Consider the following 22,195-nt stretch of genomic DNA (forward strand, 5'->3'; position numbering starts at 1 on the left):
AAATAGGCACACATACAGAAAAGCTGGATGAGTTTCTAGAGGAAGAAAGATTATAGAAAGATCTTAATGTCAAGGGCAGATATGTTTTCATGAACAAGGTGATTTGAAAGAGGTTGTTTTAGTTATCGGTACTTAATGCTTTAAGAAGCATTGTACCTGGCAGGAAAAATATTTGGAGCCTTTCATGAAATAAGTTTCTGTAAAGTAGTGAGGGCTAAAATCTGGCTATAGATATTTGGACTAACATTGAAGATGAAATGCATGGAAGAAAATGGGTGTCATCGTTGAAGAACATTCAGATAATATTCGTGGCCTTGAAAACAAGGGGGAAGCTTTTATATATATACATATATATACATACATATATATATGTATGTGTGTATATATATATATATATATATATATATATCAATAAATAGAGAGAGTTGGAACCATGGAAGAGGAAGAAAGACTGAAGATGTTGAAACATTTGAAAAACATCTGAGAAAAAAGTAATCCCCAAGTTTCTGAGACCAGTAAAGTGTTGTTACACTTATTCCCTAGTAGATAACAAAACATCCCCACATGTCAGCATAGCCAAAGATTTTGCACAGTCTGGAAATACAGGAACAACTTAATTAGGGTACTTGAAAATACTATAACTCTCTACTTGACAAATGGGAATACTTGTTTATTTGCTACTGAGTCCAAAGAATGCTGGTTAGTGCCATAGTCAAGAAACATTCCCTTCTCTTTTGTTCAGTATCAAGTCTACATTTTACAATCTCCAGTATTAATTTGGATCGTAATAATGCGGCTTTAGTTTCTTCCTAATGAGATCAGTGTCTCTGTCGCCTTGGTATTTCATTCCATTTCTGTTAAATTCAACGTCTTCTAGCCTTATGATTTTATGTTGCTTTTTTATGAAGTCCATGATATCTCAGTGAAGATGCCAGAACTGTTTCCTGAACTTTTGTTTGGTAAACCGCTGTTGGGAGTTTATACTCCCTCTAATTTTTTTCAATATGATATTTTTTCTTTATTCTGTAATAAATGTTACAAGTACCATGTTGGGGTTTTTTTCCCCTTTGTTTTCTCTTCCTCAGCCAAGGCAGGATTCTATTAAGTTTTGAGTTAATGAACTTTACGTGGTGCTACTTGTTTTCTGTTTGGGTCATTGTTTATTCCTGTTTTCAGGACTACATAACAGTCCTGTTGGAGAGTGAGTTTTGCCCAACTCTCAATCTCATCTGGAGTTTCCAGGAGACTTTCATTGACTCCAACTTTACTTTCCTCAGCTTGTAGCACCTAAACTCATGGGCTGTTTCTGTGACCACTGTATGTATAACTACCAGGATTGTTACACATGTACACCTTCATAGAGCTTTTGAACTGTGGGTGGAGTGGGATAGACTGTAATATTGTATATGGAGGCATGATGCTATGATAGACCTCACTTTATTATGCATCTGCTATGTACCAGGCACTATTCTAGGCACTGCAGATAGTGTGAAGAAGGGAATGCAAAAGGATACGTGACCTTATACGTTTATATTCCTGTGGGCAAGGTGGAAATTAAGCAGATTAATATGTAAAACGTATAGAATGTTAGTGATAAATGCCAAAGATGAAAATGAAGGGGGAATGAGAGCTAAGGGGTGTGTGTGTGTGTGTGTGTGTGTGTGTGTGTGTGTGTGTGTGTGTGTGTGTGTGTAGATAAAGTGGCAGTACAAGGCCTCACTGAGAAAGTGCCATTTAAGTAAAGATCGAATGAGGAATCTACAAATACCTGAGGCAGGACCATTTAAGGCAGAGAGAAGAATAAATGCATAGCCCGAGGAGGTAGGAGTGTGCCTAGAGTGTCAGAGCAAAACAGAGTGTGTCTGGGGCTGAAATATCAAGGTCTTTAGTAGCAGAAGAAGTCAGAGAGGCTAAGGAGATTAAAGTCAGGTGAAGCCATGGTTAGGCTTTGAGCTTTTACTCAGAGTGAGAAGGGAAGCTTTTGGAGAGTTGAGCTGGCTTTCTCTGTCAGCTGTGTTGAGAATGTATCATTAGGGAGCAAAGACAGGAACCAGGGATACCATTTAGTATGCTATTTTGAAACATCTAGACTCACGAGAGATGATGGGGGTCTTTCGACTAGTGTGGTAGTAGTGAGCACAGTTATAACATTGCTTTCTGGATGTCTTTTGAGGTAAGAACCCATAGGATTTTCTGATGGATTGCCTGTGGGGTTTGAGATAAAGAGTCAAGAAGGATTCGAAGTTGTTGGCCTGAACAAATGGAAATATAGATCGAGGTCTAGAACACACTATAGAGGTCGGGGAGATGAGGGGAAACCAGCATGGGAGACTGAGTAAAGGCAGTCTTTGAGGTCAGAGGAAGTTGTGTTTGTAGTCTAGGAAGCCAAATCAATATTCCCAAGAAGAGGAATCTTCTGAATCAAATTATGGTGATAAATAAGCTGAGGACTGAGAATCAGCCATTGACACTTTCTGAGTGTCAAACAGCAGGTAAGCAGTGGGGACAGAATTCGAACCACCTGAGAACAGAGTGACTCCAAAACTTCTCATTACCTTCTTTCCTGTCTCCTTGCTACCCTAAATTTTCTCATTTGTAATCAACTATCTAGAGGTGTGTCTGAAATGAAATTTTCTGGGCTCTTCACTGTCTTGTTCATACTCCTCAAGGCACATTTATGTCAGTTTTTCTCTTAATTTTCCAATATTCTTCTTTAAAATGTTGTTGCTTATCAGAACCCAGGTATCATCTAAACATTGACAAATATGTGGAGGCTACTAACTGCTTCTTTCTCAGACCTGTATCTCTATTTATGCAGCAGTTACTCAGTTTGCAAGTAGTATACATCAGCAATGGGGTACAGTAATTGAGCTGTACACAGTTGCCAATGAGCCTATAGACTGTCAGTGTCCATACCGAGTGGCCAGGCATTCCTTCTGATACCTTGGTGCCCATGCTGCATTAATGGGTAAATATTTTGAATACCATCCCTGACTACATCCAAACTATCAGGTTACTTTTACTGTGAGTTGGAATAAGATATGTTCAAATCTGTTTGATTCATCTTCATTGAAATACCCCTAGAAGCAGCAGAGTATGTTTCAAAGAGAGCTTAACTTGTAACTAGATCATCAGGGTTCTAATATTCGTCTAAAACTTTCTACTTCTATGATTCTTTTTTTGGCCACACCGTGTGGTTTGCGGGATCTTAGTTCCCCGACCAGGACCAGCGATTGAACGCATGCCCCCTGCAATGGAAGTGCAGTATCTTAACCACTGGACCACCAGGAAATTGCCTCTACTTCAATGATCTTGGATATATGACTTAATCTTCTTTGCGCTCAATTTTCTCTTGTGTAAAATAGGATAAAATAATGCTGATTCTATCTCACAGAATTATTATGAAATACATATGAAATCATGTAATACACAGTAATTTGGTACACAGTGTAAGGCATTCCATTTTTATCATGGTTATCTCAGTGTTTTCAAATGTTTCACAGACCTCTCTGCGCCTCGCTTTCCTCCTCTGTCAAATTGGGAGAATAATAGTACCTACTACAGAGATTACTGTTTTGTTGTGGTGATGATGGTGGTTATTGTTATATAAATTAGAATAATTGGAATAATGTGGCTAACCAAACAAGGTATTTAAGCTCAAATATTACCCCTGAGATATTCAATTATGTTTGTCTCTCTGTTAGTAATACTAATTGATTATTCCATTAGATGCTTAGGATAAAGAGATTATGATCATGACATTAAGGAGGCCATTGATAATCTTTTCATCATTTATAAAGACAAGATGGTATTCTGATTCTACTCTTCATATAATTTCATATTAAAAAAACAAACAAAACAAAACTCAATGTAGATAAAATAGAAGCCACTGTGTTAGAAAAGGATAATTCTAAAACTGTTTAACTCAAAGAACACCAGTTTGTTCTCATTGTTCTTGTTGTCATTTTGTTGTAGTACAAGTATTTTTCTTATTTTCTCTTTTTTTTGAGCTGATGTAGTTAAAATTTGAGATGCCCCACATCCCGCTGTAGCTCTTGGTAGTTGTAAATATTTGAATATTATATATTTACTTAGAATGTGCTTATTTTTCTCTTCTAAATGCTCAGAGTCCTTTGCAGATAGCATTTACCTTTTAATGGAGAACAAATTTAAAGTATTGGGAAACGTGTGCCAATTAGATGCTAAGGACAGAGAATTTAGAAGACCAAAGTCGAGAATTAAGAATATGTGAATTTTGGAGCTTCGTCTAGGTTCTTACGTTTAACAGTATATTGTGGCTACTTTATTTTCATGGGCTTTTCAGTTTTAAGTAGCAAGCTAGAACTTTCCTTGGTTCTGTACACACGTGTGTAAACAATTCAGTAATGTCTTTGTGAAGCTCACTTTCAAGATAACCCAGAAGTTTCACCTGCTAATTGATGCAGCATCCTGGGAGCATATAATCCCCAAGCACCATAGTCTGTGTACTTGGAAATTTTCAAGTAGAATCCAAGATAGTAAAATGTTTCTATTACCTTTGGAGTTTTGCTACTGATGAGATGAAACTGAGTTCTCATTTGCTGCCCTTGATGGCATAATCTAAAACGTATATATTCCAGCTAGTCTATAAATACTTTTTTAAAAAGGCTGTCCTTTTATTTCATTTATTGTGCTAAATTTTAATTTGTTTTCTTGTATATTACAGTTTTTCCTGATTGGATGTATTGTATTGTCTATAGGCTCTTTTAGCATTTTGCACTCTTTGACCTTAAATCCAGTAATTTTAGTTCATGAACTCCTTTTAAAATAAATTTAAAGAGCTCTCTGTTCACTTGTGACTACTTCTTTAAATTGGAGAATCTTTTTAAATATTTAAAAATATATGGATTATTTTATGAACGTTTCCAGCATTTGGTGTGCTCGGGGAATAGTCCAGTCAAGATGATTACTTACTTCTCTGACAGTGTTTGTGATGTTGCCATATTGTATATATCTGTATTTATGTCTACATATCTTATCTGTCTGTCTTTAACTATTTGCTTTCAGAGGGAAGACACTAGATCTGCGCTGTGCAATTACAATTGACACTTGACACATTGTAACTTTTAAAATTTAAGTTAAATTAGATTAACTTAAATTAAAAATTAATATCCCCAGTCATACTTGCCATGTTTTGAGCACTCAGTACCCACGCGTGGCTAGTGGGATGTATTGGATAGTGCAGATACAGAATATGTCCATCCTTGCAGAAAGTTCTACTGAACGATGCTCCACGGGGTGTGCATGTATCAATTATATGCCTCCCACCTGTAGTCCAATTCCAATTAAACTTTGGAATATTTGTTTAAATGCCTATATATCTAAAAGTTTTAAAAAACAGTCTGATGTAGAATAACCTCCTGCCACAAACTCAAGTGAAATCTTTGTATAATGCCACTATTAAATCACAAAAATAATGTCTCACTATATGTTAAATACATTATAGCTTGCTTTTTCTGCAGGTTGTTAGGTTTAGGACATATAACATATTGTTATAGCCACAGGTTTTAATGACTATAGTAATATAGTTCTACTGAATCATAGCTTAAAATTGTCTCTGTAGAGACATTATTAGCTAAACGCAGCAGTATTACATGCTACATTTTGTTAAGTAATTGTGTTTTTGTTGTTCAAAAGTTAACTCTCGTTAGGAGAAATGAACAAAGGAATTTAGAAAGCTTTATGAAACTGAATCTAATTTTCCTTGAAATGTGAGTACTTTGACAATCCTAGAGAGAGAAATTAACCCGCAGTCTTGTACTTAGATAAATATGGGGTTTTTTTGGGTAAATTATTTATGCTAGTATACTTTTTTCCTATTGTATATACTTACTGGATTTTCTGTTTGATTTTTAATAAAGACTGTATACTTATGTTAGCATTATCAGTGTTGTATTTTTAAAAGATAAATTCCATTTTAATTATCTGACACTTTATCATTTCATTGTTATGATTTGCCTTTGTTGGTTCTTTTTTTGGGAGGCAGTCTTAACTTACAATGCCTCAGAAACTATTACGTAAAAAAAGTTAAGAGTAGACATCTTATTACAAAGAATAACAATTCAGTATGAAAATGGCTTGTGATTCATTGCCATTTTGATGCTTCTAGTGCCAAGAACTTGAGAAAAAAATCTTTAGATTCACATGATAAGCTGACAGAGTGAAATATCTTAAGGCTTGAAAGGGCAAGTGGAAGTTATAATTACTGTATAGTTTCACAATCCTTTTATTGAATACTCACCTTTGCTATCATGCTGCAGGCCATAGAGCGAGAAAAAGCCGAGAAGTTCAGAAAACTGCAAGATGCCAGCAGATCAGCTCAGGCCCTGGTGGAACAGATGCTGAATGGTAATTACACAGAGTTGATTTAGATAATCTTCTTAGGGATTTGATAAACACATAGGTTCATGTTTATCAGCAGAATTATATCAGACAAGCCCTACCTGAATGAAAATTTAAAGTGAGTTTGTGAGCTTTTATTATTCTTTCTTATGCTAAGCAAATTATTAGAGGAAATTCAACTTTGAGTCCAATGGAAGAAAATGGCTTGTGGTAGAATATTGTATCAATCTGCTGCCGAGAAATCAGTTTTAGTGCAAATCCTGCTAGCATTTGTCCAAATGGTTTAAGAAAACAAGATTTGCAGAAATAATTGGAAATGTAAGCAATCATATAATATACATAAAGTGATTATAATCTGATTTAAAATAATTTTGCAGTATATTTTTTCCATACCTGTTTGCTAAGGTATTTATTTTCTATGTTGCTTTTCATTTTTTAACATGTTTAAAAGAAAATGTCTCCTCAGGGGAACTTTTTTTTTTTTTTTTAACTTCACCTACTTCTGAGTGAGGTAAAAGTACAAAGCTAGCAAAACATATTTTTAAATAATGAATTAAAATTAATTATTGCTAACACTTGGTACCTCAAAAGCTGTCTGAACAAAATGTTATTGACGTCAATTGTAAACAAACTTTTTAATTGTCATTGTTATACTATTATATTCATTTCTATAAGTATAAGTAGGTGTAAGTAATTTATGAAAATCAGGGATAATGCTATTTCTAAACAAGGTTTATTTCATTTTTCAAAGGATATGTTTACAAGAATATCATAAGCAAATGTAACAAATGTTTTTGTTATGCATGTCAGCTTTTTCCAGTACCTGCCTGCATTCTGGGGCATAAATTCTGTGTATGAATTATTTTTTGCCTTAATTGCCATGTTGGCATTAAAAAATTCAATGATCTTCCTAGGAAGTCAATTCATTTTCTTCTTCTAATGAGCCCCCTGACTGTATTTGGTTAAAAATAAAAACAAGCAAATATGACAGCTGAGGATTGGGTTAACAAGTTAATGAATATATAGAAGATGAAAAATACAAAAAAGATTGCTTTTTATTTTTTTAAAAAAATTTTAATTTTTTTTTTTTTTTTTTTTGCGGTACGCGGGCCTCTCACTGTTGTGGCCTCTCCCATTGCGGAGCACAGGCTCCGGACGCGCAGGCTCAGCGGCCATGGCTCACGGGCCCAGCTGCTCCACGGCATGTGGGATCTTCCCGGATCAGGGCACAAACCCGTGTCCCCTGCATCGGCAGGCGGACTCTCAACCACTGTGCCACCAGGGAAGCCCCAAGGTTGTTTTTTAGATGCATGTTTGCTGGATGGTTTAACTGATGAGTTTGACAACGGCATATTCATGTTAAATAAAATTATATGATCTAAAAAATTATCCTTAAACTATTATATAATTTCCCCCTAGGAACTGCATTATCACTTTTTCATTTTTATAAAGTGATGTAAAATCTATACTTTTAAATAATCTCTACTTTTAAATGGTCTCATTTCATAATCAAATATCAAGTATACCTTAACTCAGATTATCTGATAGTAGCATAAACTGAATTATTCAAAAAGAAGTTAAAATTTAGAAATGAAGGTAATGATTTTTTGTGATGAAATTACATACAGGGTTAAAATGATCATATGATTAGTGATAACATAATTTTCTAGATTATTTCCCTTATAGCTTTAAATTTTGGAAGCATGAAGAAAAATCAGGACATATACTAGGTCTGTAATAAATATTAATTGACTGATTAAATTCTGTTTAGCAAAGCAAAATTAAGGCAGTAATTGAGATAATGACATTGGTAATTTTGGTCAGAAGATAATAATACTTCTGAAGGAAAATTATAATTTCTGTAGAAAGCAAAGCACAGTAAGGGGTAGGGGTGCGATGTGAGACATTCCTCATTGGTTGACTGTATTGATCAAATTTTACGCTTCTCATTTGTTATGCTAATAAAGATTTGGTCTAAGTGATATGTGATTAGGTTCAAAATTGGGCTATAACTAGAGCATAGATACTTCTGCTCTGCTCCATTTAATCGAACAATTTACATAATTACTAAAAAGTAGACTCCAAGATTCAAACTTATATTTTGTTCCTTTTTGTTTTGTCTTTCACAGAAGAAATTGCATAGTATTTATTTTATTTGATCGTTTGAGCAAATTGTGAGTTAAGCCAGATGCACAATATGTGCCTGGAGTACCTCTCCAGGTATATTTCAGAGGGCACCCCCCAACCCTATATTACAATTGCTCCACCAACATAGAGCCAAAAAAATAGAGTTTACTGATGTGGTTCATGAAGTTGAAAGACAGATTGAGGTTTCTCTAAACCAGATTTCCCAACAGTTATCTCAGTAAAGCTCTTAAATTTACAAGTTCAGAATTTCCTTTCTCAAGTGTGGCTGTGGAGTTGTAATAAAACTCATAACCATATAAAACATACACATTTTTGTTCTTTTGTTTATAGAAAGGAAAATGACAGCTGAATCATGGTACTTCATTTATGACCTCATGTAAATGTCTATTCATTTAACCACATATCTTATCCTTAACAATTAAGATAAAGGCAGATCATTCTTGTACAATGTTATAATGTTATGCAAGTAATACAAATACATATACATTCTATGTATGTTTTCCCATGACAACAACTTTTAACATATATTCATAGTTTAAAAGTATGTATGGAGATGAGCATAAATATAGCTATTATTTTTATATATATATATATAAAATTTATTTTTTTTTTGCGGTACGCGGACCTCTCACTGTTGTGGCCTCTCCCGTTGTGGAGCACAGGCTCCGGACGCGCAGGCTCAGCGGCCATGGCTCACGGGCCCAGCCGCTCCGCGGCATGTGGGATCTTCCCGGACTGGGGCACGAACCCGTGTCCCCTGCATCGGCAGGCGGACTCTCAACCACTGCGCCACCAGGGAAGCCCCTAGCTATTATATTTTAAAGAAAGCATTTCATAAACTATGTTTTATATATGTATATACACACACACAAACACACACACAGGAAACTGAATTTTCTACTTAGAATAATTTGCCATAAGATTAGAGCATGTTTTAAAGTATCTAGAATGATTTTGGAACTCTTAATTTTTCCTTCAGAATGAAACTCTAAGACATGCAAAAAAATTCCTCACTGCTTATATTTTACATCAGTTTTGACCACAAATGGTATATCAAACATATTTTCAAATCACTTTTGGCCATTTTTAAATAGCTACTGAAAGCATAAATTTTTAGCACCACTTAAGAAATGCAGAAAACAAAATCTGTTAGTCCTGAAGGCATTTCTTGAATGAATTTAAGAAAGGTGCTGAGAAACAGGGAGTGGAGTAGGGTCTTAAAATGGTTTAAAATGCAGAGGTTACCATGTTGCCAATGTAGAAGAAATGGCTTTCATTCGATGTTGCAAGGTTGTGTTAAAAATCAATTGCATGTCCTGAAAACACTGTTTCTCGTAGCACATTTAGTTTTGCACGGTTACATAGACGTTATGATCAATTAGAAGATAATTTTTGTTTTGGCTGCATTTTATCAAATGCAAAGTGTTATATGAAGAATATTAAAATACAGTTAATATTAAATATACTATAAGTTTTAGTATCAACTAAATTTGAATTTTGCAGTAGAATGATTTATATTTGAATAATATGCAGGGATATTCAGTAAGAGATTATTATTAATTTGTTTGGATTTAAATCAAAAAAGAGATTGCGTAAATTATTTGCATACATTAAAGCTATACATGAACATTTTTCTTATAGGTGTCCCAGTTCTTTTAGAAGAATGTAAAGGATCTTCATGATCATAATAGACTAAATTGGGAGGCTACAGTGCTACTAACAGAGAGTGTTATCTAAAAAATGTATTTTTGGGACTTTGACATGGAATTTTGGTATAATTTTGACTGATTTATCTCTTTAACTGTTTGTTTTTTTTTTTTTTTTTTTTTGCAGTACACGGGCCTTTAACTGTTTTTTTTTTAACTAACATTAATTTGTTGCTCCTATATCAAAATCAATTGATTGGATAAGTATGGGGAATAGTGTGATAAAGTGTTGGATGGTGGAGAGGTCTTCCTCTTACTGGAGAAATTTTTCACAGGTAGAATCTTTATGAAGCTTATTGTCAGTATATAAGATTAGTATCATAGCCTTAGTCTCAACAAATTATTCACATCCTAGAACTTTAATGAGAGTAAATGGGAGACTAGATAGGGTACCTAGTGATGTACCTATGTTTCTGGTAGCTGTGTTATACTGAGAAGGAGAATTTCCAAAATTTTATTTATTTAGATTTAAAAAATATATGATATAACCTTAAGATTTATTTTTATATTTAAACACAAAATGACATAAAATAAAATTTTAGAGAATTTTAGTAACTAAATACGGTAAAGAATCTTGCTACTGTATCAATAGTATTGATTATTAATTAATCTGGATTCCTAAGATTTTATTTTACTTTTTTAACTGATCTGCATACTTTAGAGCAAAAGATTTTCATCTTTTGAGTGAGATTATGGGACTTCAGGACAATCTAGAACATTTTTATACCTAAAAATGTGCTTACTTGTTTTTATCTATTTACAATTAGACTTCATTTTTAATTCTTTTTGTAAAATAATGTTCTTGATTCAAATATATAGTCTCCTTATCAGTCAGATATTACAAAAAAAAGCCTGGTTTCAATAAATCGTTTTCCTTTATTAATATTGAAATTACCAAAAATGTTATATCAAAACATTAATTTGATGGGTCCAAGATGGCAGACAAGTCGACTTTTTCCACTACACCTTGAGCCTCAGTATATGCTCACATCAGCAAGCTAAATAACACACTCACAGGTGCTATGACAGTTCCAAAACAATAAGGATTAAAAATTGGGTGGTGGCCCAATTCCTGGAAATCCCTGCCCCTTCCTAAAATAGCTGGAATACTCCTCCCACTCATTAGGCTATGAAATTACCCACTCCTATAAAAACTGACAACCCCATACCCTGGTGCATTTCTCACCATCTGAGATGGCCCACACCCTGTCTGTGGAGTATGTTTCTCCTAAGTCTACTCTCACCTTCTGAGGTGGCCCACACTCTGTCTGTGGAGGGTGTTTCTCTCTAAATAAATCCACTTCTTACCTATCACAGACAAACAAACAAACATTCATTTGAAAACATATAAGCATAGCTCAATTTCCCCTTTCTTAAGCTATAAAATGGTTTCACCACAATTTCCAGAGGAGATACTATAATTATCTAATAGGGTTCGTGATGTTTTCTACATTAAATTGTGCTTCACTTTGAATTTCTAATTGTAGTTTTCTGTGTGTTAATTAAGAGCCTGAAGACAATCACATTAAGGAAATGTTTAAATAATAGTAGTAATTATTAGTATATCAGGCTAAAAGAACGTTTCAAGACCATCATCCGATGAGTGTTATAGTGTTTAAGGTGATACCTAATAGTAAGTCTGCTAAGGATTGTAATTAAATAGCACAGACTGATAACACAGACAAGGGCTCCTTTTATCTATAATATTAAGTATGGAACTGTAACTTAATATTTTGGTTTAAAGTTCATTTAGTACTTTACATGAATGGTGTTATTTGAATTTCGACAGAACTTTGTCAGATGGGTAAGGGCAGGGATTGGGGTCAGTTTGGCTCACCTCAGAGGCAAACCTCCCATTATCTTTTCACATCATTGTGAAGGATTTTCAGTGGCAGTAACTATTCTAATTGTGTATTTTAATGGGAAGAGATTTTGTAGCTGCTCTGTACATCATTGGGGCATGGAAATGGTACTGTGTGTAGCAGTTCATCCTCTCCACCATGAATGAGTAGCTTTCCATGGTTGTACCCATTTCCTCTTCTGTTACTTTTTCCTGAGTTCTGGGCAGTTTGATTTATGTTTCCTGTTTTTCCATGTGACACTTGAGATAATGGTCTACACAGAGTTCACACTCAATAAATGTTGTTAATTGACAGACACATTTTTCTTCGTTTAATCTCCAAAGGAAAAGACTCTGTGCCCGGTGTGTGTGTGAAGGGAGGACATTTAAGTGATCACTGTTGTTGTGGAAAATTAGTCACAAAAACAGACATTTCTCCAAAGAAGATATACAGATTGGCAACAAACAGATGAAAGAATGCGCAACATCATTAATCATCAGAGAAATGCAAATCAAAACTACAATGAGATATCATCTCACACCAGTCAGAATGTCCATCATCAAAAAATCTACAAACAATAAATTGCTGGAGAGGGTGTAGAGAAAAGGGAATCCTCTTGCACTGTTGGTGGGAATGTAAATTGATACAGCCACTATGGAGAACAGTATGGAGGTTCTTTAAAAAACTAAAAATAGAACTACCATACGATCCAGCCATCCCATTACTGGGCATATACCCTGAGAAAACCATAATTCAAAAAGAGTCATGTACCAAAATGTTCATTGCAGCTCTATTTACAATAGCCCAGAGATGGAAGCAACCTAAGTGTCCATCATCGGATGAATGGATAAAGAAGATGTGGCACATATATACAATGGAATATTACTCAGCCATAAAAAGAAACGAAATTTAGCTATTTGTAATGAGGTGGATGGACCTAGAGTCTGTCATACAGAGTGAAGTCAGAAAGAGAAAGACAAATACCGTATGCTAACACATATATATGGAATCTAAAAAAAAAAAAAGGTCATGCAGAACCTAGGGGCAAGACGGGAGTAAAGATGCAGACCTACTAGAGAATGGACTTGAGGATACGGGTAGGGGGAAGGGTAAGCTGGGACAAAGTGAGAGAGTGGCATGGACATATATACACTACCAAACGTAAAATAACTAGTGGGAAGCAGCCGCGTAGCACAGGGAGATCAGCTCGGTGCTTTGTGACCACCTAGAGGGGTGGGATAGGGAGGGTGGGAGGGAGGGAGATGCAAGAGGGAAGAGATATGGGGATGTATTTATATGTATAACTGCTTTACTTTGTTATAAAGCAGAAACTAACACACCATTGTAAAGCAGTTATACTCTAGTAAAGATGTTAAAAAAAAATATGAGTAGGAATCTGACTTTTTGCTCTTACAATTCAATACTGTTTAGAAAGAGAAAAAATGAAAAAAGTTATATTCATAAATTTATGTATTCTTATTAGGGATATGAATTTTATGTCAACCTTTTTTTAAAAGCTATTTTTAAAATAAGATGATGTGGCAGTTGTATAAAAGTTAATGTCACCAGAAACACCTCTAGAATTAGCCTATAATACTCAGACCTCATTTTCATGGACTCTAATTAAATTTCTGTCATATTTTAGGCTGTTATATTGAATGCCAAATGTATTTGCAATGACCCTCATTTAATATGCAACAAAAATAGGGACTGTTTATTAGCAACTTTATTTTAAGTTTTCATTCCAAATATTCTTCTAATTCAAGAGCTCTGAAAACACAGGTTTCTGCATTATTCTACCCTGACCTTATGGCTAATGCTGAATATACTCGATGAGGAATACTTCACTTTAAGTGGCAGTTTTGAAGTACTTCCGTGGAAGGTGGTACACAATTAAAATTATTCTAACAGTCTGTTATGCACTGTACACAAGTAATAAAATTAATGGATGCACTTCAAGTAATGATCCATTTCCTCTGGGTGCGATATATTTATTCATAGACTATTTCGGGGGTTGTTTAGAATATGAGATGTGAATGGATAATGATCCATTATCCCTGAGATTCTAATGTGCTGGTACAAAATGGTTTCCATAAGTATTGTTCATAATGCCTGGTGAGTTAGTGTTTGTGTTCTTAAGTAGCTAACAAAAACTTAGAAAAACAGATGCTCAAATGATTGATACTTAAAACTTTGCAGATATTTATACTTACCAACTGTCATGAAACTTAAAATTTTCAGTTAAGAAGCATAATTCTATGAAATACACATAAAACAATTATATATAATAATAAAATTATAGTATTTGCTGGGGAAACACTTAGTACCTTTATTCTGCAAAAGTTTTAAGGGACTTTCTCATAATCTCATTAGTACTGGATAATAGATGGCCAGTTAATTGATGAAGTTGAAGTAATGGCATTTCTAATTTTAGTTTGAGAGACACACATTAAGTAATGTGACATTGGGACAGTGCTGTTGATCCCTCCCACAAGTATTTTAAAGCAAACTTGAAGCAAGAGAGACTGCATGCGTCTTGTGTTTGGCTTTTCGTGTCTGTGGCTATTGCTCCCCTAATGTTTGTATTCGTATGAAGTAAGATATCGATTTGGTGTTGGGTGAGTTCACAAAGTAAAGTGTATTTATTTCATACCTACTCTAAGCTGAGAATTCTATCAGATACTGCCAGTGGAGAGATTTTTCTTAGGGGGGTTTATAGTTTAGAAAGACAGGTTATACTCTAGTTGAGCAGGAAGCATATTCATATATAAAATAATACAGTATTTCCATACAAATCGTTAATAAATAAAATGTCTGATTTTCTGCAGTCAAAATCATATCTTCACCAGTGACATCTAGAAATTTCTGTTTTTAACTTTTAGCATGGCTATCCTGTGTAACTTTAATTTCAAATGATTATAGATTTATGACCAGTTATTCCAAGATTCCCTAATAAACTTATGGATTCATCACTGATTGATATAATTTCTCTTAAAAGTGTATAAATATACTTTCTATATCCCATATTAGTGCCATATTATATAAAATTACTATCTTTAAAAAGTATTTATTATTTTTCATAAATGACCCTTTTCAGTAATTAAAAAGACTCCCCCTCTCCCTAATTTACCGTTTGAAAGATGTGGTTTCTTTTCCTTGTTTCCTACATGTTCTTTTTCATTTCTTTATATTAACATTGACTAATATTTATTGGTTGCCTAGTATATGTCATGCTTGGTATAACAATTCATATATGTTAACTAAGAATCCTGATAGGTGTCCAATGAGGTCAATTGTATTTTTTTAACTTTTTATTTCATATTGGAGTATAATTGATTAACAATGTTGTGTTAGTTTCAGGTGTACAGCCGAGTGATTCAGTTATACATATACATGTATCTACTCTTTTTCAAATTCTTTTCCCATTTAGGTTATTACAGAATATTGAGCAGAGTTCCCTGTGCTATACAGTAGGTCCTTGTTGGTTATCTATTTTAAATATAGCTATGTGTACATGTCAATTCTCAATCTATGGATAAGAAAAATGAGGCCCAGTGTGATTACCTAACTGAACCCAGTTCACTCATTTAGTAAAGCAGTGATGGGGGCCAGGGACCAAATTTGAACTCAGGTCTGCCTAAATACCGGAGCTTTTGCTGTGAACTTTTATACCCTTTTGCCTGCTTTTACCATTTATCCTAATAAGGAGATCCTTCTTTTACCTATTATTATATTTTAATTCCCTTTATTCAGTTATAAAAATCAATATGCTCTTAAGTGGAGAGTATGTAGATTTCATAGTGGATTTGTACTAAATTCACTTTTCTCATTTATATTAATTCCTTTTGCAGCAGTGTTTAGCATCTGGACATTTTTTGGGCACGACATACTGAACTGATAGTTTTGGGTAATGAACAAGGAGTAATTAAATTCTAGCTCTGGATTTTAATAGGTACCATAGAACTTATTGATACTTCATTATAGTTTGATTTGTATTTTGCTGATTAAATTAACATGCATTATTCTTATTAAAATTAATTTATGATTTTATTTTTCCAATTGCTAAGGGGTTTTCATATGGTTGACCTCAGGGATGGTGAGACAATTTTCTCTGTATTCCCTTATCATTTGGACAAATGCCAAATAAATTCAATCCAGCATCGTTCCATCAGTACTTTTAATTTACTTTAGCATCTCTTGTTTGCCTGTCATGGACTTGGACTACCAAGGACTGACTTCCTTCTTGTAAGTGCCTATTCACATTTAATATATGCTGAAAATATTTCTCTTAAACATCTGGTCATTTAGATCCATGGCACATTTTTGAATCATTTTCTAACATAATTTACAGTTTCTACCCTGTGTACTTTTAAATTGTTCCCTTTCATTTTCCAGCAATAATATCAGCATTTTATTGTAGTATTTTTTCTCAAACTGAGTGCCTATATGACCGGAGATTTGGGTTCTTCCCTTATACTTTGTGACAAACATGATCATTTTACAACTATAGTTTCTTAGTGGCATCCCTCAGAACATATTTTAGTATAATTCTTGGTCAGTGCTCAAAACCAAATTATCCCAAACAGAATATCCCACAACACATCCAGATGTCTCAATAAAACCAGTCACTTCCTTAGCTGTTAGGGAGGGTATTAGAGGAATATTTAGCTCCTGCAAACCATGGGCTGCCTTTTATAGCTGTATATACAGAAATATACATATATTAACTTTTTGCTCTTCAGTTTTTCAATTAATTTTTTTTTTTTTCGGTACGTGGGGCCTCTCACTGTTGTGGCCTCTCCCGTTGCGGAGCACAGGCTCCGGACATGCAGGCTCAGCGACCATGGCTCATGGGCCCAGCCGCTCCGCGGCATGTGGGATCCTCCCAGACCGGGGCACGAACCCGTGTCCCGTGCATCGGCAGGCGGACTCTCAACCACTGCGCCACCAGGGAAGCCCTTCAATTAATTTTTTTCAAAAATATATCAGGCAAAGAAGGAGGAAAAAGATCGTTGCCAACGATATTTGTGAAGTTTGTTTTCTCCAATGTCATCCTGGCTAGTGTCAAATTCTGAAATGAGCGAAGTTAGTGTTGTGTTTCACATGGATTGAGAGACGTGGTTTGGCAGCATGACAGAATTACAACAAAATGAAAATTAGGTATCTGAGCAGAGGAAAGTAAAGGAGAATAAAATTGTTGACTTCAAATCCATGTCTTTTTATTCTTTAAAAAGAGTGAAGTGGGAGGCATGTACAAGTTAGCAGAACCACAAGCCTCACATTTGCTAGAGATGGTCTTCACTTTTTAATAACGTAATAACTTGTCAGTTAACTAAATCACATTACCAGAAAGTTGTGTAAAATGGGCATTCATAAAAGAAGATTCTCCTAGACAACTTGGTCTTCACTAAATCATTTTACCCCTAAAATACTTCAACTTAGAGGAAGAATCTTACAGTGAGCTTATGATCCCTTTTGAGATCTGCAAGTATATGTAGGAATAGGAAACATTTGAATATTCATTGTTTCAGAAATATTAGAAAGTTAGTGCTATCATAGCTCCGTTTTAACATGCATATCATATTTAATATATTTATATAGTGTAATTTATTAAAGAATTTACTATGTGAACTGTGTGTATGTGTAAGAACATTACATATTATGAACTTTAGAGAGTTAATAATGCGATATTGCTGTACTTGCATTGGATTGGCATTAGTCATATATCACATTTTGACAAAATTTAAATAAGATGGTATATGTTAAAAGACATAGCATATTCCCTAAAACATACTAGATTTTCCAGAAGGCTGAAGTTGATAATGATATGCTTATGTTTCCATTTTGCCCTCGATAGACTTTTTCTGCTTTAATATTTCTATCGATGATTTTAAAACTTTCAGATCAACTTCCGCATTTGTAAATGACATGTAAATAATTTGAAAACCTTTTTTCTAATTAGAAAGATTATTTTTCCTAATGCTTGTTTCCTTTCTTTGGACTCATGGGCAGTCCGCTTATTTCTGGCTTTCTGTAGCATAAACAGAGAATTATTGATTTTTTATACATACTCACTTTTTTCCTTTTTTTAAAAATCCAAATAATAACATTTCAACTAATTCAAAGGTGTTTTAAAAAATAAAAATGTATGTTACTTTTTAGAAGTATAATTTAATAATATACATGATACTTAACATTTATTTGGAAGTATCCAAAAAGTTATTTGTCTGTAATCTTCCATCCCCACCATCAGAGCTTTGACCATTTTTTTAAATTTAAATATTTTCTACTCTTCTACATCTTATGTATCCTTATTTAGTACTTTGCTATATTCATATTCTTTGATAAGATGCAATTCTAGTAATTTACAGTCAATAATCAGAAATCATGGTATTTTAACTTCTTTATCAGTAAATAAATGATTTGTTTGAAATTATTCAGATGATGATAGTTTGGAACTTGAGTCAATGTTGGTTTTCAGATAATGTCTTTCAGTCTGTGGCTTCAGTGGATATATTTATAAAATATGTCTTTCTAGAGGGTGTTAATGCTGACAGTATCAAACAAGCCTCAGAACAACTGAACAGCCGGTGGATCGAGTTCTGCCAGTTGCTAAATGAGAGACTTAACTGGCTGGAGTATCAGAACAACATCATCACTTTCTATAATCAGCTACAACAATTGGAGCAGATGACAACTACTGCAGAAAACTGGTTGAAAACCCAACCCACTACCACATCAGAGGCAACAGCAATTAAAAGCCAGTTGAAAAATTGTAAGGTAAGACTGTTTCCTCCTATTTGGAGCATGATCAATAGAAATTTCTTGGAAATTTCCAGAAGAATAGCAAATTATTTAATGATGAAATTTCCCTCTTAAGGGTTTAATTAAACACAGTAAAGATCAAAATATAAGCGAAGAAAATGAGTTTAAATAGGTAACATATGGATGCCCGAATCCCCAAAAACTTATTTACACATAGTTAATTGATTTTGTCAGTTTTCAAAATGGTGAGGCAGTGTTGGAGTATAGGAAGCACACGTATCCTATGGAAAATGGACAGTAATTTGGCACTGTCCAATTCTTATGGCAGCTCAGGTGAATTTCAGAGCAAAACACAGTCATATGTTCAAAATGTGGAATCCACACAAACAGAAGCAGCTGATGTACAGTATAATTGGATATATGAGGAAAATCTTTAAAACTGACAGTCCATTAAATTAGGATACTTCAAGGAAGGTTCCTTTACAAAAATATTTTTTATATGTACTTGGAGTATAGAGGAACCTCAAGGGATAGTACAGTAACCCAGCATCAGTGCTGTTACTATACTTAAGAAGGATCAGGGAGCGAGAAGTTACAGAAACCCAGAAGGAGAGTCAGATGCTCATTGTAAAGGCAGCTTTAAGAGCCAGTCCAAGTACCAACACAGGAGTGGGGCCAGAAAAATAAACACCCTACTTTGCTCTCCTCCCTGCCTCCAGAATCTGAACAGGGGCCCCCATCAACTAAACTTAATCAGAAGGAAGACGACAAGGAGCTTTAATCTATAAATGTCATTCTCCTGGGTCACAGGAGAAGGGTGGGCAGTATATCTGGAGGGGCAAACAAGACACAGCACACACAAAAGGGCCTGAGAAAGACACTAAATGAGTATTCTGCACATGTAAATAAACAAGATATATCAATATAAACAGCTTGAACTTTTTGCATAGTTACTACAAACTGTTACTACGCATAGTTACACTTTTCATGGGAAGTGGGAAATTGATTAGAGGATAGATGAAAAGGTTTCCAGGATGAACCTTAATGGTAAACTGAGATGACTGGGCTTAATTTTAAAAGCAATGAATGGGGGTTAATCTGCATACTTTGAAAACAGTGGTTTAAATAATGGAAGACTGGAGATGGAGAGGCAACAGGGTTGGTTTGGAGGTGGTATTGAATCCAGAAAGTGAGGGGAAATTCAAAGCTATTTTGAAGGGAAAATCAGTTGAAGGATTTGATGATTCTTCTTCAAATATTGGACCTACAGCTTTACTAGGAAGTAAATAAACTCAGGAAATATATTTTTGGATAAAGAATATCGTACAGCAAGGCATTTAGTTTATTAGGCAAATATGCAAGTATAGGTAATTTCTGTTCCCTGTAATTCTAGATACATTTTGCTATTAAAGAATAGAATCCATGACTTTTTTTCCCTGTGAATTAGAGGAATACTCCATCTGTGTTATTTCTTGTGATAAAAAATCTGTTGACAGTACCTTAACCTGTTTCTTGAGATTCAGATATAGATATTAATAACATCTACAAAATGCATTCATCCATAAAATACATATTCAGTGTCTCTAATGTGGCCAAGAATGATACTAAGTGTATTAGCTGGTTTGGGCTGCCATAACAAATACCATAGACTGGGTGGCTTAAACAAAAGAAATTTATTTTCTCACGGTTCTGGAGGCTGAAAGTCCAAGATGAAGGTCTGGCAGGTTTCAGCTTCTGGTGAGAACTCTCTTTCTGTCTTGCAGACAGCTGCCTTCTCACCACGTCCTCATCTGGCCTTTCCTTGGCACATGTGCATGGAGGGGAAAAAAAAATCTTTCTCTTTTTCTTGTAAGGCCACCAGTCCTATCAGATAAAGACCCTGCACTTAAGAACTGATTTAACCTTAATTACTATCTAAAAGCCCTATCACCAAATATAGTCACATTGTGGGTTAGAGCTCCAACACATAAATTTTGGGGGACATGATTTGGTACACAGATTCTCACCCTGCCCCCCATTTATGTCCTTGTTACATGCCACGAGCCCCCAAAGTCCAAAAGTCATAACTCATTCTAGCATCAACCCTAAAGCCTAAAGTCCAAAGTCTCTTCATAATTTAAATCAGATAGGGATGAGACTCAAGATATCATTCATTCTGAAATAGAACTTCTTTCCTGCTATAAACCAGTGAAACCAGATCACTTATGTGCTTCCAATATATGATGGTGGGACAGGCATAGGATAGGCATTCACATTCCAAAATGAGAAAAAATAGGGAAGAAAGAAGGGATCCTAATCAAGTCCAAAATTTAACAAGGCAAATTCCACTGGATTTAAGGTTTGAGAATAATCTTCTTTGGCTTGATGCCCTGCCTTCCAGTCCTGCTAGGGTGATGTTTCTACCTTTAGGACCCACTGGGGTGGCAGACACTTAAGTTTAGGGAATATTAGAGTGAGCATTCATTGACCCTGCCCTCACAGCATTTACCTAGAGTAGGTGAGAGAGAGAGATTAAGTAAATGATTAAATAAACAGATGTTAAATTACCACCGGGACAAATGCTTTAAACAGAGGTACAGAGTTCTGGGAGAGTGTCTAACAGGGAAAACCTGACCTTGACAGAGCCACCAAGGGCAACTTCATTGAGGCAGGTACATTTGAGTTGAAAGTAAGAGAACAGCAGGGAAGGAGGCTTCAGGCAGAAGGAACATGGTGGGAGGGAGCAATAATGACCAAATAACTGAAATAAGGCCAATGTGAATGCTGGGCATAGAAGGGTGGGGGCGTAAGATGAAAGATGGAGGCAAAAAGACAAGCATATAGGAGACAAAGCAAGGACTCTAAGGGCATGCTAGGCCCTTGGTCTTCATCTGAGGAGCGAATGGAGATCACTGAGTTTACATATCTTAAATATTCTCTCAAGGTTAGAGAAGTCATCCTAAGTGAAATCATTTCTTTTTTCTGCATTCAGCCACAAAGTTCCAAATTCTGATGATGTAAGTCTATGCCTCTTCATCACTCCTTACTGTTTCTTTCTGCCCCATTGGTTTCTGTTACTTTGATGAATCACCTTAGGCAAAATACTTAGCAGGATAAGCCCCATGTCATTCACACAACAGTTGAAATTGTGATTACTTGGTTGTGATTAGTAATAGGTAGATAAATTACTCCATCCTGTTTGTCACCGCATTCTGTTATTTGGAGATGTTTCTAAAATTAGGGTGCAGATTTAGCTCAAAATCTAATGTTTGCCAGAACTGGTTCTTAATATGTTGAGGATTAGGGAGCCCTTTAAGAATTGGAAGAAATCCATGGACCCTTTCCTGAGGAAAAAAATACAAGTTTTTCTAGTAG

The 22,195-nt window shown here is 34.9% G+C and overlaps 1 protein-coding gene across 16 annotated transcripts in view; it reads left to right on the top strand.

Moving 5' to 3' along the window:
• The window catches only part of DMD (dystrophin), a 2,843,071-nt gene that overhangs the window by 1,417,713 nt on the left and 1,403,163 nt on the right, over positions 1-22,195 (top strand). For all 16 annotated transcript variants that reach the window (XM_079909736.1, XM_079909735.1, XM_079909718.1 and 13 more), the window contains 2 exons: positions 6,300-6,387; positions 18,615-18,856. In XM_079909736.1, the coding sequence (XP_079765862.1) occupies positions 6,300-6,387; positions 18,615-18,856 (330 nt within the window). The remainder of the gene's footprint in view (positions 1-6,299; positions 6,388-18,614; positions 18,857-22,195) is intronic.

Source organism: Stenella coeruleoalba (assembly GCF_951394435.1).
Source record: "Stenella coeruleoalba genome assembly, chromosome: X".
NCBI lineage: Eukaryota > Metazoa > Chordata > Mammalia > Artiodactyla > Delphinidae > Stenella > Stenella coeruleoalba.